This window comes from Puntigrus tetrazona, unplaced genomic scaffold (genome assembly GCF_018831695.1).
Source record: "Puntigrus tetrazona isolate hp1 unplaced genomic scaffold, ASM1883169v1 S000000001, whole genome shotgun sequence".
In the NCBI taxonomy this organism is placed as follows: Eukaryota; Metazoa; Chordata; class Actinopteri; order Cypriniformes; family Cyprinidae; genus Puntigrus; species Puntigrus tetrazona.
This window is the reverse complement of record NW_025047681.1, coordinates 3,962,038-3,974,390: the sequence shown is the minus strand read 5'-3', so window position 1 is coordinate 3,974,390 and position 12,353 is coordinate 3,962,038. Positions and strand designations below refer to the sequence as shown.

The 12,353-nt window shown below is 40.1% G+C and overlaps 1 protein-coding gene across 3 annotated transcripts; it reads right to left on the bottom strand.

Annotated features, from left to right (window-relative positions):
- Positions 1-2,003: 2,003 nt before the first annotated feature.
- LOC122331551 (gastrula zinc finger protein XlCGF57.1-like) lies at positions 2,004-10,112 on the bottom strand. Of its 3 annotated transcripts, XM_043229069.1 has the most exons (4): positions 8,578-10,112; positions 8,066-8,165; positions 3,442-3,541; positions 2,004-3,158 (listed from the first exon to the last, which is right to left on the bottom strand). In XM_043229069.1, exons 3-4 carry the CDS (start codon positions 3,539-3,541, stop codon positions 2,065-2,067), a joined length of 1,194 nt encoding a protein of 397 aa, XP_043085004.1. In that variant the 5' UTR covers positions 8,066-8,165; positions 8,578-10,112; the 3' UTR covers positions 2,004-2,064. The 3 variants fall into 3 exon arrangements, with proteins under 3 accessions (XP_043085004.1, XP_043085003.1, XP_043085002.1); XM_043229068.1 differs by lacking the exons at positions 8,066-8,165; positions 8,578-10,112 and adding an exon at positions 3,741-4,289; XM_043229067.1 differs by lacking the exons at positions 8,066-8,165; positions 8,578-10,112 and adding an exon at positions 4,051-4,289.
- Between the last annotated feature and the right edge of the window lie 2,241 nt (positions 10,113-12,353).

The window sequence follows — 12,353 nt, the reverse complement described above, 5'->3', positions numbered from 1 at the left end:
CGAGGCGCTGGAGGTCCAAGGCGACGCCGCAGGCTTCGGCGACTGACACGGAGACGGGGGACGGGAAGGACGCGGCAGAGCCAGAGCGACTGAGGTGAAGCTGGAGGGAAGGAGGAGCCTGACAGAGCCGGTGGGATGGAGTGACGAGGCGAAGCCGGAGGAGAGGAATCCCGAGGCGACGGATGGTCGACGACAGACCAAGGCGGAGCCGGAGGGACGATGGAGCCTGGTGGAGCTGGTGGACTGACGGACCACGGTGTAGAGGAGGGAGCTAGGAGCCCAGGGGGAGCCGACGGGTCTACGAGCCGAGGAGGAGTCTGGGTCTCGGAGGCAGGACGGCGAGGCGAGGGATCCTTCACCCTCGACGGCGATGGAGACCGGCAGACCCGTGGCGAGCTCCTGATGGAGAGCTGAGGATGAGCGCAGGGGCTGCTGGGATCCATCAACGTGGTATGACCAGGGGTGGGAGGGTGGGAAAACTGGGAGCGCACGTGGCGCGGGCACTGGAGGGAGGCGCACGGGCGCGGGCACTGGAGGAGCGACGCGGGCGCGGGCACTGAACGGACAGGCGAGCGCACGCGGGCGCGGGCACTCGGAACGGGACGGAGCTGAACGGGAACAGGAACTCAGGATACAGGGGAGGTGCCCAGTCTATGTCCAAGTCCATATCGTCCAGCTCCCTTTGCAGATCCAGCAGCCCCAGGTGGATGATCAGCTCATCCTCAGCCGATGTGCAGTAGGCGGAGCTCCACCGCGCTCTCATCGCAGTCGGCTGTCTCCACCGCGGGAGCTCCGCCAGCTGGCTCGCGCACCTGGTCTGATGTATACGGCTCGGGTCCTGTTACGCCCACGCCTCTGTTGCTCTCTGTGACGATGGGTCCGTGGTCACGCCGACTCCGCCCCCCGTGTCAGCGTGGGCTCAGGCTGGGCTCACCATGCGGTGAAGGGCTGAGCTAGGCTCTGGATCTGGAGTGGGGCTGGTGTCGTTGTCCTCAAGCGCAACAGTCATTGGACGATTTGCAGGACACCAGCACCCACTGATGTATGCGCGATGCTCTCTCGAGGACCGCTCCCGGACAGCCGCGCTTGGCTGGAGGTGTTAAGTCCGCTGGAAATAGATTCCGCACAGAAAGCTGTCCGGTAGCGGAGTCGTTGGCCAGTTGGAGGAATAGCTCGGTATATTCCTCGAGAGAGCAATCCCCCTGCTCCAGCAGGCGGATGAGGAAGTTTGGGTCTTTATACTGGGAGAACATGGCAAACAAAAAAAAAAGGGGGAAAATACGCCGCTATTTACTTTTTAGGTTCCGAGCGTTCTGTCACGTTGCGCTGCAGGACTGAGGACACAAGGCTAGAATGAACTCAAATGGGTTTAATCTCAAAATGGTAAAATAAAGATACAAAAAGGCAGGCAGGTAGAACAGGCAGGCAGGATAAACACAGGTGTAGACATCGGGTATAGACCTTGACGCTTTTGGACCAACAGAACTCAAAACACAGCACTTAAATACACGGGGTAATTGACAACACTGACGAGACACGGCTGCAGACAATCATACAATTAACATGGAGGAAAGGCAGGGCACAGGGAACACATGGCACGAGACAAAAACAATAACAAAGTCCGGGAACGTGACATAACATTACTTAGTGTGTTTGTGTGCCAATAATGCATTAATAATTTCCAACAGATATCTGTTTTAAAGTCCATGTGAACCAGAAGCTTGTGACCAATTTTACTTCCACATTATTGTACCATACTTATAAAAAACCACACTATTAAATGAGGAAAACAGTGGGCTTGTTTCTTCTACTTCTTATTGATTGTATGTAATAAAGTAGGCATTTCAGGGGCGTGGTCAATGATGTCATGCTCATGCCTGGTTAAGGCGTCAAACTGACATCATCAGAGAAGACGCCTTTATTGCTAGTGCAGCATAAACAACCAACGCAACGCCTTTCAATAATTCGAATGCAACGCCTCTGGTTGCCTCAAGCGCCGATGCTGCCCTAAGCGTAGTAAAACTACTTTTAGATTTGACTCTCAGTCAGGACCAGCGTCAACGTTCACTCAGATTTGCAGGTGAAGGAATTCTCTTCAGGGTGAAGTCTCATGTGAGTTTTTAGGTTACATTTATGACTAAAACGTTTTCCACATTGTTGACACATGAAACAGTTCTCTCCCGAGTGAGTCCTCATGTGGTAATTTAGACCTACTTTATGTGCAAAACTTTTCCCACACTGACAGCACATGAACTGTTTCTCTCCGGTGTGAATGGTCATGTGGTATCTCCGGCTCAGTTCTGTTATAAAGCTCTTTCCACACCAATCACATGCGAACAGCCTCTCTCCAGTGTGTATTTTCATGTGGTATTTAAAGGTGTTTTTATGAGTAAAGCTCTTTCTGCACTGAGCGCAGGTGTAAGGCTTCTCTCCAGAGTGAATCCTCATGTGGACTTCAAGGTTTTGCTTTTGAGGGAAAGTCTTTCCACACTGTTGGCAGGTGAAAGACCTCTCTCCACTGTGAATTCTCATGTGGGAAGTAAGGTTGCTTTTATGTGTAAAACTCTGTCCACACTGAGAGCAAGTGTAAGGTTTTTCTCCAGTGTGACTTCTCATGTGAACTCGAAGGCTTCCTTTTTGAGCAAAACTCTTTCCACACTGTTGGCAGGTGTAGGGTTTCTCTCCAGTGTGAACTCTCGTGTGAATTTTAAGGTTCTCTTTGAGAGCGAAACTCTTTCCACACTGTTGGCAGGAGAAAGGCTTCTCTCCAGTGTGAACTCTCATGTGAGTTTTCAGTTTTTCATTGGTAGTGAAACACTTCTCACACTGTTTGCAGGACAAAGCGACGTCTCTATTGTGAATTCTCATGTGGACTCCAAGGCTTCCTTTTTGGGCGAAACTCTTTCCACACTGTTGGCAGGTATAAGGTTGCTTTCCATTGTGAACTCTCATGTGGACCTTAAGGTTTCCTTTACGACTGAAACTCTTTCCACAGTGATGGCAGGTAAAAAGGCTCTCAGATTCAATCTCCTGGACACTTTTTTGAGACAAGCACTTTTTAGTCTGTGTGGGATTTTTTCCAATTTTTAAAACACAGTATTTCTCATTCTGCTCTTTCCCTTCCGTATCTTTCAGTTCTTGACTCTCCTCAATCCGGTCTAAAATTAAAAAACACAAATACAATCTGTAATCACAGTAACTCTTTGTTTCCAAACTTTAGTTTTTATATTTCAAAGGGTGAGTATTTTAACACAATGCATGTATATAACAACATACAAAATAATCATATAGGGCTGTTTACAGTTGGTCAGTTCATGCATTTTTCATGATCAGATAGCTATCCAATCATGAAAAGACCAGGTGTAAATGCTCTCCGAAATGCATCTGAGATGGATTTCAAGACTGGCATTTTAATAAGAACCAAAGAAAATGAAAACCAACCTCTTTGTTTCTCAGTATCTTCTTGTTTCACTCTGAATACGTCTTCAATCTTCACATCTTCAATCTTCCAGTCGTCACTCTCCTCTTTAATAAACGCCATCTTTATAACAATGTGAATAAACAGAAGAAAAAAAAATAAAACAATCTTTTTTGTTTAGAAAATGAGTCAGAGTGAAATTTAATGGCCTTGAATAAGGGGATTATCATGTCTTTGAGAAATGAACCTTTTTTTATAATTTTCACAAGTTGTAATTACAATGTAGTAATTACAGTAATTACAATATGTCATGAACGCGCACCTTTAGCCTGCCTCGGACCAGGTTTGTTTCTCAGCATGTTTCACAGTGACTGAGCTTGGGCTATATTAAAATTGTTTTATAAAACCAAATCATTTGACAAGTCAGATCAATCGAAATAAGCCTGACATTTTTTTATTCCGTTACATTAAATTGTTGATTAGTCTGTTGAATCCCAAAACAAGAAATAAGCAGCTTTTCTTGTGCAGTTGCTGATGCACTTTACTCTCACGAATAATGAGCACTTACGTTAAATGACTCATTACAGGCTTACAAGTAATTTTACATTGTTAGCACAAAATTAAACACAAACCTTTCTTCAACCGAATCACAGACGCAGAAGCCAGATGCAGCCTTATGACATCACACCCAAACACCAAAATAAAAGTCTTCTTTAATAGCATTTCTGTTTTGCTGTAGTTTCTAATTAAAAAAAAGTGTAAATGGAGAAGAGAAGGAAAAACTAAAAAAAACATTTTCATATTTTTATTATATTTGAAATACATATTTGAAGGCATGTGTTGTTTCTTAGTGTTATCTAGACATGTTATGTAGTTTAAGATTCTCTCCAAAAGGCAAACGGTCAGGTTTAAACGTGGAAACCATCTACCAAGCTTTGCCAATATTAAATCTTTGTTAGGACACATATTATTAAAAACAAAAATAAAATATAATATTAAAAAACAAAAATGTCTTTAGCGATGGATAGATAAAACAAAACCACATTTGGTGTTAAAATGGTAGGATGTAAGAGTTTGGACATAGAGTTGCTGGAGTAAACCATACAGGGCCTTAAAACGAATATTTGTTTCTTAGCAAGAATAAATATCTTGATGTCACCAAGCCAGCAGAGGGAGCCCTGACCTCTGGGTGATCTGCATTCACTCCTCTCTGCGACAACTTCCTGTTCCAGGACTATAAATACTGCAGCAGGCCACTCACCTGCAGGTTGCATTGTTCGCCTGTTTCATTGTTTGGATTGCTATTGGTTTGTTTCTTGTTTCCTGTTTCCCTGGTTTTGACCCTGCCTGTCTTCTGATTTTCTGATTGTGTGCTGCCTGACCTGACCACCGCCTGTTTTTGGATTTTGTGTTTGCCTCGTCTCTGATACTCCTGTTTGCCCTGTTAGACGCCTGCCTGTTTGACCATGCCGTTGTTCAATAAAAGCCTGCACATGGATCCGCACGCCTCAGACCGCTCATTCATGACACTTGAGATATAGGCCCACAACCCCTCTACAAAACAGTGGATTACTCACTAAATATTCATCCACAACATATTTTGTCTTTCATCACTATACGTGTATTCTATTCTGTTATATTCTATTATCTTCATCTAACCAAGTCAGTTGAACTAATGCACATTCACATTTAGTCTAGAACTACACTGTATTCAACGCTTCTGACCTTCTGATTTCTCTCAAAATGGGGACAGAAACCTGTCGGTCAATAAACTGGAAAACAGTAGCTTTTTTGAAAAAGTAACAGATATTTTCTTGTACATTAAAAAGTAATGTGTTACTTTACTAGTTACTTGGTAAAAAGTAATCTGATTGCGTTACTTGTAATCGTTACTCCCAAAATCTGATCCCACTAAAGGTGAACTGGAAAATGCAGCCTAGTATTCTTTATTTTATTCACTTTCAGAGCATGACAGAAGATAGATATTGATAATTTGGATTCAAAGTAAAGGAGGTTCAGAAGAAGACAAAAGAAGTGGTTGCGAAGGTGGACAACACTCAGTGAACGTTCACTCAGATTTGCAGGTGAAGGAATTCTCTTGAGGGTGAAGTCTCATGTGAGCTTTGAGGTTAAATTCATGATTGAAACGCTCTCACACTGTAGACACATGAAACAGTTCTCTCCTCGAGTGAGTCCTCATGTGGTAATTAAGGCTTACTTTACGTGCAAAACTTTTCCCACACTGACAGCACATGAACTGTTTCTCTCCGGTGTGAATGGTCATGTGGTATCTACAGCTTAGTTCCGTTGTGAAGCTCTTTCCACACCGATCACATGCGAACAGCCTCTCTCCTGTGTGCATTCTCATGTGATAATTAAAGGTGTTTTTATGAGTAAAACTCTTTCCGCACTGAGCGCAGGTGTACGGCTTCTCTCCAGAGTGAAGTCTCATGTGGACTTCAAGGACATTTTTTCGAATGAAGCTCTTTCCACACTGTTTACAGATAAAGCGTCTCTCTCCAGAGTGAATCCTCATGTGGACTTCCAGGTTTTGTTTTTGAGGGAAAGTCTTTCCACACTGTTGGCAGGTGAAAGGGCTCTCTCCAGAGTGAGTTCTCGTGTGGGAATTAAGGTTGCCTTTATGTGCAAAACTCTGTCCACACTGAGAGCAAGTGTAAGGCTTTTCTCCAGTGTGACTTCTCATGTGGACCGCATAGATTATCTTTTTGAGAGAAACTCTTTCCACACTGTTGGCAGTGTAAGGCTTCTCTCCGGTGTGAACTCTTGTGTGAATTTCAAGGTTCTCTTCAATATCCTTCAGCTCTTGACTCTCTTCAATCAAGTCTGAAGTAAAGAAACACAAAAATACAGAACCAGTTTAATAGCACAAAACAAACAGCCATCTAAACCAAGATCTAACATGAATCTAGTGTTAGTGGTTTCTGTAATCAACACTGTTACGTTCCTTGTTGTATTTGTTTGCCTTTGTATTTGTTGTTGCGTTTGTCCTTTTTCTCTCTCTTTCTTTAGGGTTCCCTTATTGGCTGTTTGAGTTCAGTGGTTGACCAATCAGGCTGGACCTGCCACTATAAAAGGGGCCGTATTTCAATGGCTTGTTGTCAGTCTTCCTGCTTTTCAGGCAGAGGGCATCTATCCATTCTTTTTGTCAACTGTGTTGTATTAATTTTTGTTATTTATTATTTGATTTGATTACCCCTGTTATCGCTTTATTAATTTGAGTGTTACCTAGACTCTTCAGATCTGTTTTAAGACCCAAGAGTACCTGTGACTGAACAATTTCAGGCTATGATCTTAACATGCTGATAATATACAGTAATACATAACTGATAGGAAACATAGCAATCATCTCAGCTGGGAAAAAATGCTGTGCCACCAAAGCATCCCCAAATACAACCAGATAGCCTTTTTTCCCAGTTGGCTACAAACACTTTGGTGGACACGTTAATGGAATATTTATTGTTAAGTGTTTGGCCTTTTCATTTATGCAGTATATGAGTGGGGTATCTGAAATATTCCACTGCGTTCCTGTAGAAGTCATTTCTATAGTTGTAATCCAGAAGTGGGGATTATGGAAATTGTGAATGAGCATGAGTGCCCCTTTTTGAATGAATGAAATTTAATGTATGAAATACATTAAACCACTCAATATGACATTTACTAAATATATGAATGTTTTTGAAAATTTCGATAATAAAGGGGGGAGTAAGCGATTACTGACAAGTTTTATTTTGGGGTGGAATAACCTTTTAACAAAATATCTTTTTTATTTATTTAATTTTACAAGTTGTTGAAACAATGTTGTTTTGTATTTTATATACTTTTTTTTAAAGCATGATATTTAACTTGCCATCTAACAACTGGAAGGCTGCATACAAGGGCTGTCCCATCATTAAGCGCGTCTCAATTTGAAGGATTTTGTGTGCTTCGTTCAGCTGAATTTGAAGCCTGTTTGAAGTCATATACTGAGGCAAAAAAAAACATTTTAATCACTTATCCCCATGTCGTTGCAAACACGTAAAAGCTTTATTCATCTTCGGAACACAGTTTAAGATATTTTGGATGAAAACTGGAAGGCTTGTGACTGTCCCATTGATTGCTGAGTACCATAGCGCTAAAATAATGTAATACTAAATGTTCTGTTTGGCATAGAGTAACTCTTTAAGAGGTTCTGCAAGGTAAAAGGTTTTCTCCGTTTTAATGATTTAGAGATTGATATTCATGCATTCTTGAAACTCTTTGCCTTTATCCATCAGACCGTCCCCTGCATTATCTTCTTTTAAATGTTTTGTTTGTTTCTATTGTTTGGTGAGGATTTTAATGACTTTTATTATTCAATGATTTTAATGCTTTTGCTCTGATGTTTTGGCTGTTCTGCATCTTGCTGAACACTCATTGCTTTTAAGGTGCTATATAAATAAACTTGACCTTGACCAACCAGTATATATATGCTTATATAAATCAATGTATGAGAAACACTGGTATTCCTGTAGTCACGCGATCTCAATTTTCCATGCCTCCATGTCAAAAAAAAAACATTTAATGATGAAACTCACATGACATTCTTCATTAATATGGTTCATTTCAGTAGAGCCTTTCAATAAAGACCAAATCAGAATGAAAACCAACCTGTTTGTTTCTCAGTATCTTCTTGTTTCACTCTGAAAACCTCTTGAATCTTCACGTCTTCAATCCTCCAGTCTTCACTCTCCTCTTTAATAAACGCCATCTTTATAATAGTGTGAATGAACAGAAAAACAATCTCAAATCAAAGCAGCTCCCTAGTCCGGTAGTCAGCGCACTACTGAGGGAATGAGTCAGATGGCCTTAAATGAGCAGATTATCCAAAAAACACTTCATATGCTTAGGTACTGATTTATAGATTACAGTTTAATGAGTTGTTAATTCAGATACAATCAGAACATAAATTTGCCAATGACAATGTTCCACTGTTTATTTCACAAGATATTCCATCACTGTTTCCCAGTGATTCAATTCTTGTTTACTATGAAGCGATTCAAGAGAGAAATGACAAGCAGCTTTTCTTTTCAGGTTGATTCACTTTACTCCCAAAAATAATGTGCAGTACATTTAGAGCAAGCATTACAATTAATACGCCTCTTTAAGAGTGAAACACAAACCTTCTTCAGCTGAATCACAGAAGCAGGGCCGCGGCGCATCCTTATGACATCACATCGCCGCGCCAAAATAAAAGTTCTAGCCAATGTCAGAATGCCAAGAGTATTTAGAATTGCATTCCTTTTGAAATGCATTTTTAAAGACGTGTTATCTAGCAATGTTCTTTAATGACTGCAGTAAGAGGAGGAGATTTCTCAATGTTTTTTTCACCTGATGTGCGCCTGTTACGTGAACAACTTGATTTTCAACTGCTGTATCTTTGTATTTAGCTCGTGTCCATCCAAATTCTTCTGGAAAAACCCAAAGGTACACTTGAGGTTTTTTTGGAAAGCTCAGATCAAGGGCATAAATGAGCCCAAACAGCATGGTGAACGCCTGCATTGTTCAGGTCTCACAATTCCCACGTTCTCTGGCTCCCCATCCCCATCTCTTTGGATCACGTAAATATCCATAAAAGTACTTGAGATGTCCCTCTCTGCATCCTCAATGGCAGAGACAAAGTCATATGCAATGATAAATATTTTCGGGGGAGCCACAACACACATTTGTGAATATTTCTAACAAATACTTGCTAGTTAGCATTCCAAACTGCATTCTATAAACTGCTATATACACTGACCTGAAGAGTACATAAAAGACAATTGTCATATGATAACAATACAGATCAGCTTGTGCCAACACAGAATAAGTAGTCACTAGGTGGTTGCTGGAGGGAAAATATCGGATCAAACAGCAAAGATAAAATATATTAGACGTGTATAGAAGTGCAGGAATACTTGAAATCTTGAAATCATGAAATCATGCTACATAAAATTAACAGTGCTATATTTGAATAAAGTTCAAATAGTTCAATCATACAATCGTTTAATCTTTGTGTTAGAATTCACCTAACGCTAAATTGCATTCAATAAACACACACACACATGTTTATATATTCATACATACATGCGAATGCACACACAAACACACACACACTTGACTTATTCTGAACCTCACAAACCTCTGTCTCCATACTGCTCCAAGATTCTTCTCTCATCTTCTTGAGACTGCAATTTCTTCAATGACAGAAACCCCATTTTGGGGTTAACTAATCCTTTAATACACTGAACCTAATAGTCAAAATATCATAGAATATCACCAAATAGCCCATTTAACCAGACCTCCTCAAACTAAAGCAGTTCCTTCAGACGTTTGCGATGTTTGAATACTAAGATTCTGCCTGCAGACCAGAACACACAGGAGAGGATCTGAAATCAGTCTCACGCTTGTCAACAAATAAGGAAGAAACAATAAAGAAAAAGACAAAGAAGAAGATAAAAATGAATTGAGTGCCATTATTACCACATAAAGCACCATAAGCAGCAAGGTGTATATGAAAACAGCCAAAATGTGATAATCTGGTTTCCTTGATACATGAGAGAGATGATCAGTAGAACATGAAGCTCTACTATATATTATCCATGTGATCACTGACACAATCAACACAAAGGGAATAATAAAAGTGTGATCCAATATACTGACACCTACAAACCCAATTATGTATACAAAGATAAAACATGCTAAAAAAAAAACTGAAGCTTTATGCACTGGATATTTCGCTGAGAGAAGTCTGTCTTGTGCCACCAGCTGGTTCAGGAGGATACCACAGCCTCTTGTCGACCACCATAAAGATATAAAAACCCTACATGTCCCATTCTTACAGTAGAGGATCTCATTGAGAAAATACTGTAAAAGTATGTAGGGACTCAAGAAAAGCTCGACGAAGTCAGTGAAGAGGAGGAGGAGGATGAAGATTGAAATTCTGAGTCCATTCTTTCTGTGATGAATCAGATCGCTGACAGACCAAACGAGAGCTGGTAGACCTGCACACGAACTAATGATGATGAAGATGGACAATCTGACCCTCATCTCCACCTGGTCAGCTTTCAGCTTCCATTCAAAGGGATAATTTTCCATATTCTGGTCTCTTTCTGTTGCTTAGCTGAAAATATGTGATCTAATAAGTACTGTATGTTAAGTGACTTTCAGAAGATACAACATACAACAACAATACGCAGGTTGAAAACATTCATGAATTAGTCTTACCTGAATATATTCAACAGATTTCTACAGCACCGTGCTCATGACATGAAAACATTCAATCTTAGCTGATATGTTCTCCCCTTCTGTCTTTTTTCTACTGGTGGTTTCTGGTTGTTGGTTTAGCTTATGATTCGATCTCAGCTCTGATATCTCAGTTCTGACTGGTGTTTAGTAAGAGACAGTCTTTACTTAAACCATGATGTATAAAGAACAAGAATGATGCGAACAAGAAATTCTGGCAATTTAGCAAGTAAGAAAGTTGAGACTGGTAGAACTACAATTTTTTTCATCTGTCCTGGTATACAAGTTCATAATTAATGTGAGTTTTGCAAAATAAATAATTAATTCCAAAATTAAGATGGTAAGCCACTAGTAATGACTCCAAATGACCAAATATTACCAAATCTTTCTAAAGAATCTACTAATTATTTGGATCTTTGGAAACGTGTATACTGTAGTTCTTATTAGTTCTTGGGAGAGGTATAATAAAATATAATAATATAATAATAATAGTTACTGATTAGCTAATAGAGAACTACCACATTCGAGTGCTATTACTTATTAATTCATTAATCAGAGTTTCTTGTTACTCAGTTGTGTAGTTATTCATTAATGATGGAACTGTATTCTAAATTGTTAAGAAATGTTTTACAGTAAACATAAATGTGCAGATTTGTGCAAATTGTAGTTCTTTAAATATTAAAATTACTTTTTTAATGCAAATGATAGTCGAGGCTGCAAAAGAAGGCTATTCCGCTTTCAGTTAAGAATCAGATATACAGCATTTTGAGATATTTGCTCAGCTCAGATAAACCAAGAGATAAAAGCTTCGGAGCAGTGGTGGAACTTTTGAAAAACCACTATAGCCTCAAAACAAGCGCAGTTTTAGAATAATTCTCAGAAAAGACAGCTGGGGATGATTTAAAGGGTTAGTTGACCCCAAAATTAATTTTTGTCATTAATCATCGTTCCAAACCAGTAAGACATTTGTTCTTCTTCAGAACACAAATTTAGATGCTTTTCCACATTGATCCCACGAGCATGGCTTCTCTCCACTGTGGGTCTTAAGGTGTTCTTTAAGGCGTGATGATCGTCTGAAACTCACGAGCATGGCTTCTCCCCAGCGTGGGTCATCATGTGCTTCCTTCTGTGTGAAGTTCTTCCAGCACTGATCACATGTGAACGTCTTCTCACGTGAACCTGAAGACTAAATCTTTGGGGGAAACTCTTTCTAGACTGTGTGTATGGATCTTTTCTTGTGAAGCTCTTCTCTCACTGATCACATGTATGTACATGTGACGATTAAGACCTTGTTTGTATGTGAAACTCTTTCCACACTGAGTGCGGGTGAAGATTTTTTGGCTTTTCTTTCCTATAAACATGTCTTTTTGGGTTCCTCCACTTCACTCAGTTCTTCACTCTCCTCATAAAGTCTTGAAAAGATGACGTAAATGAATGTCCCTCCTCTTACTGCCCCTGAACATAGCTTTTGAATGTTTCTCTAATAACAAAATAAATAAAAAAATTCTAAATTATAAAATTCTCTTTTTGGTGACAATCTTTGTCCAATACAGAGTAGTTAACAATTTTTAATTCACCAATTTTAATTTTTCCAGTCTTTTATAATGGTTCACTGATGTGGTAAAGCATAACATGTCCACTCTGTTATGCTCATTTCTATTGTAAACTGATTTTT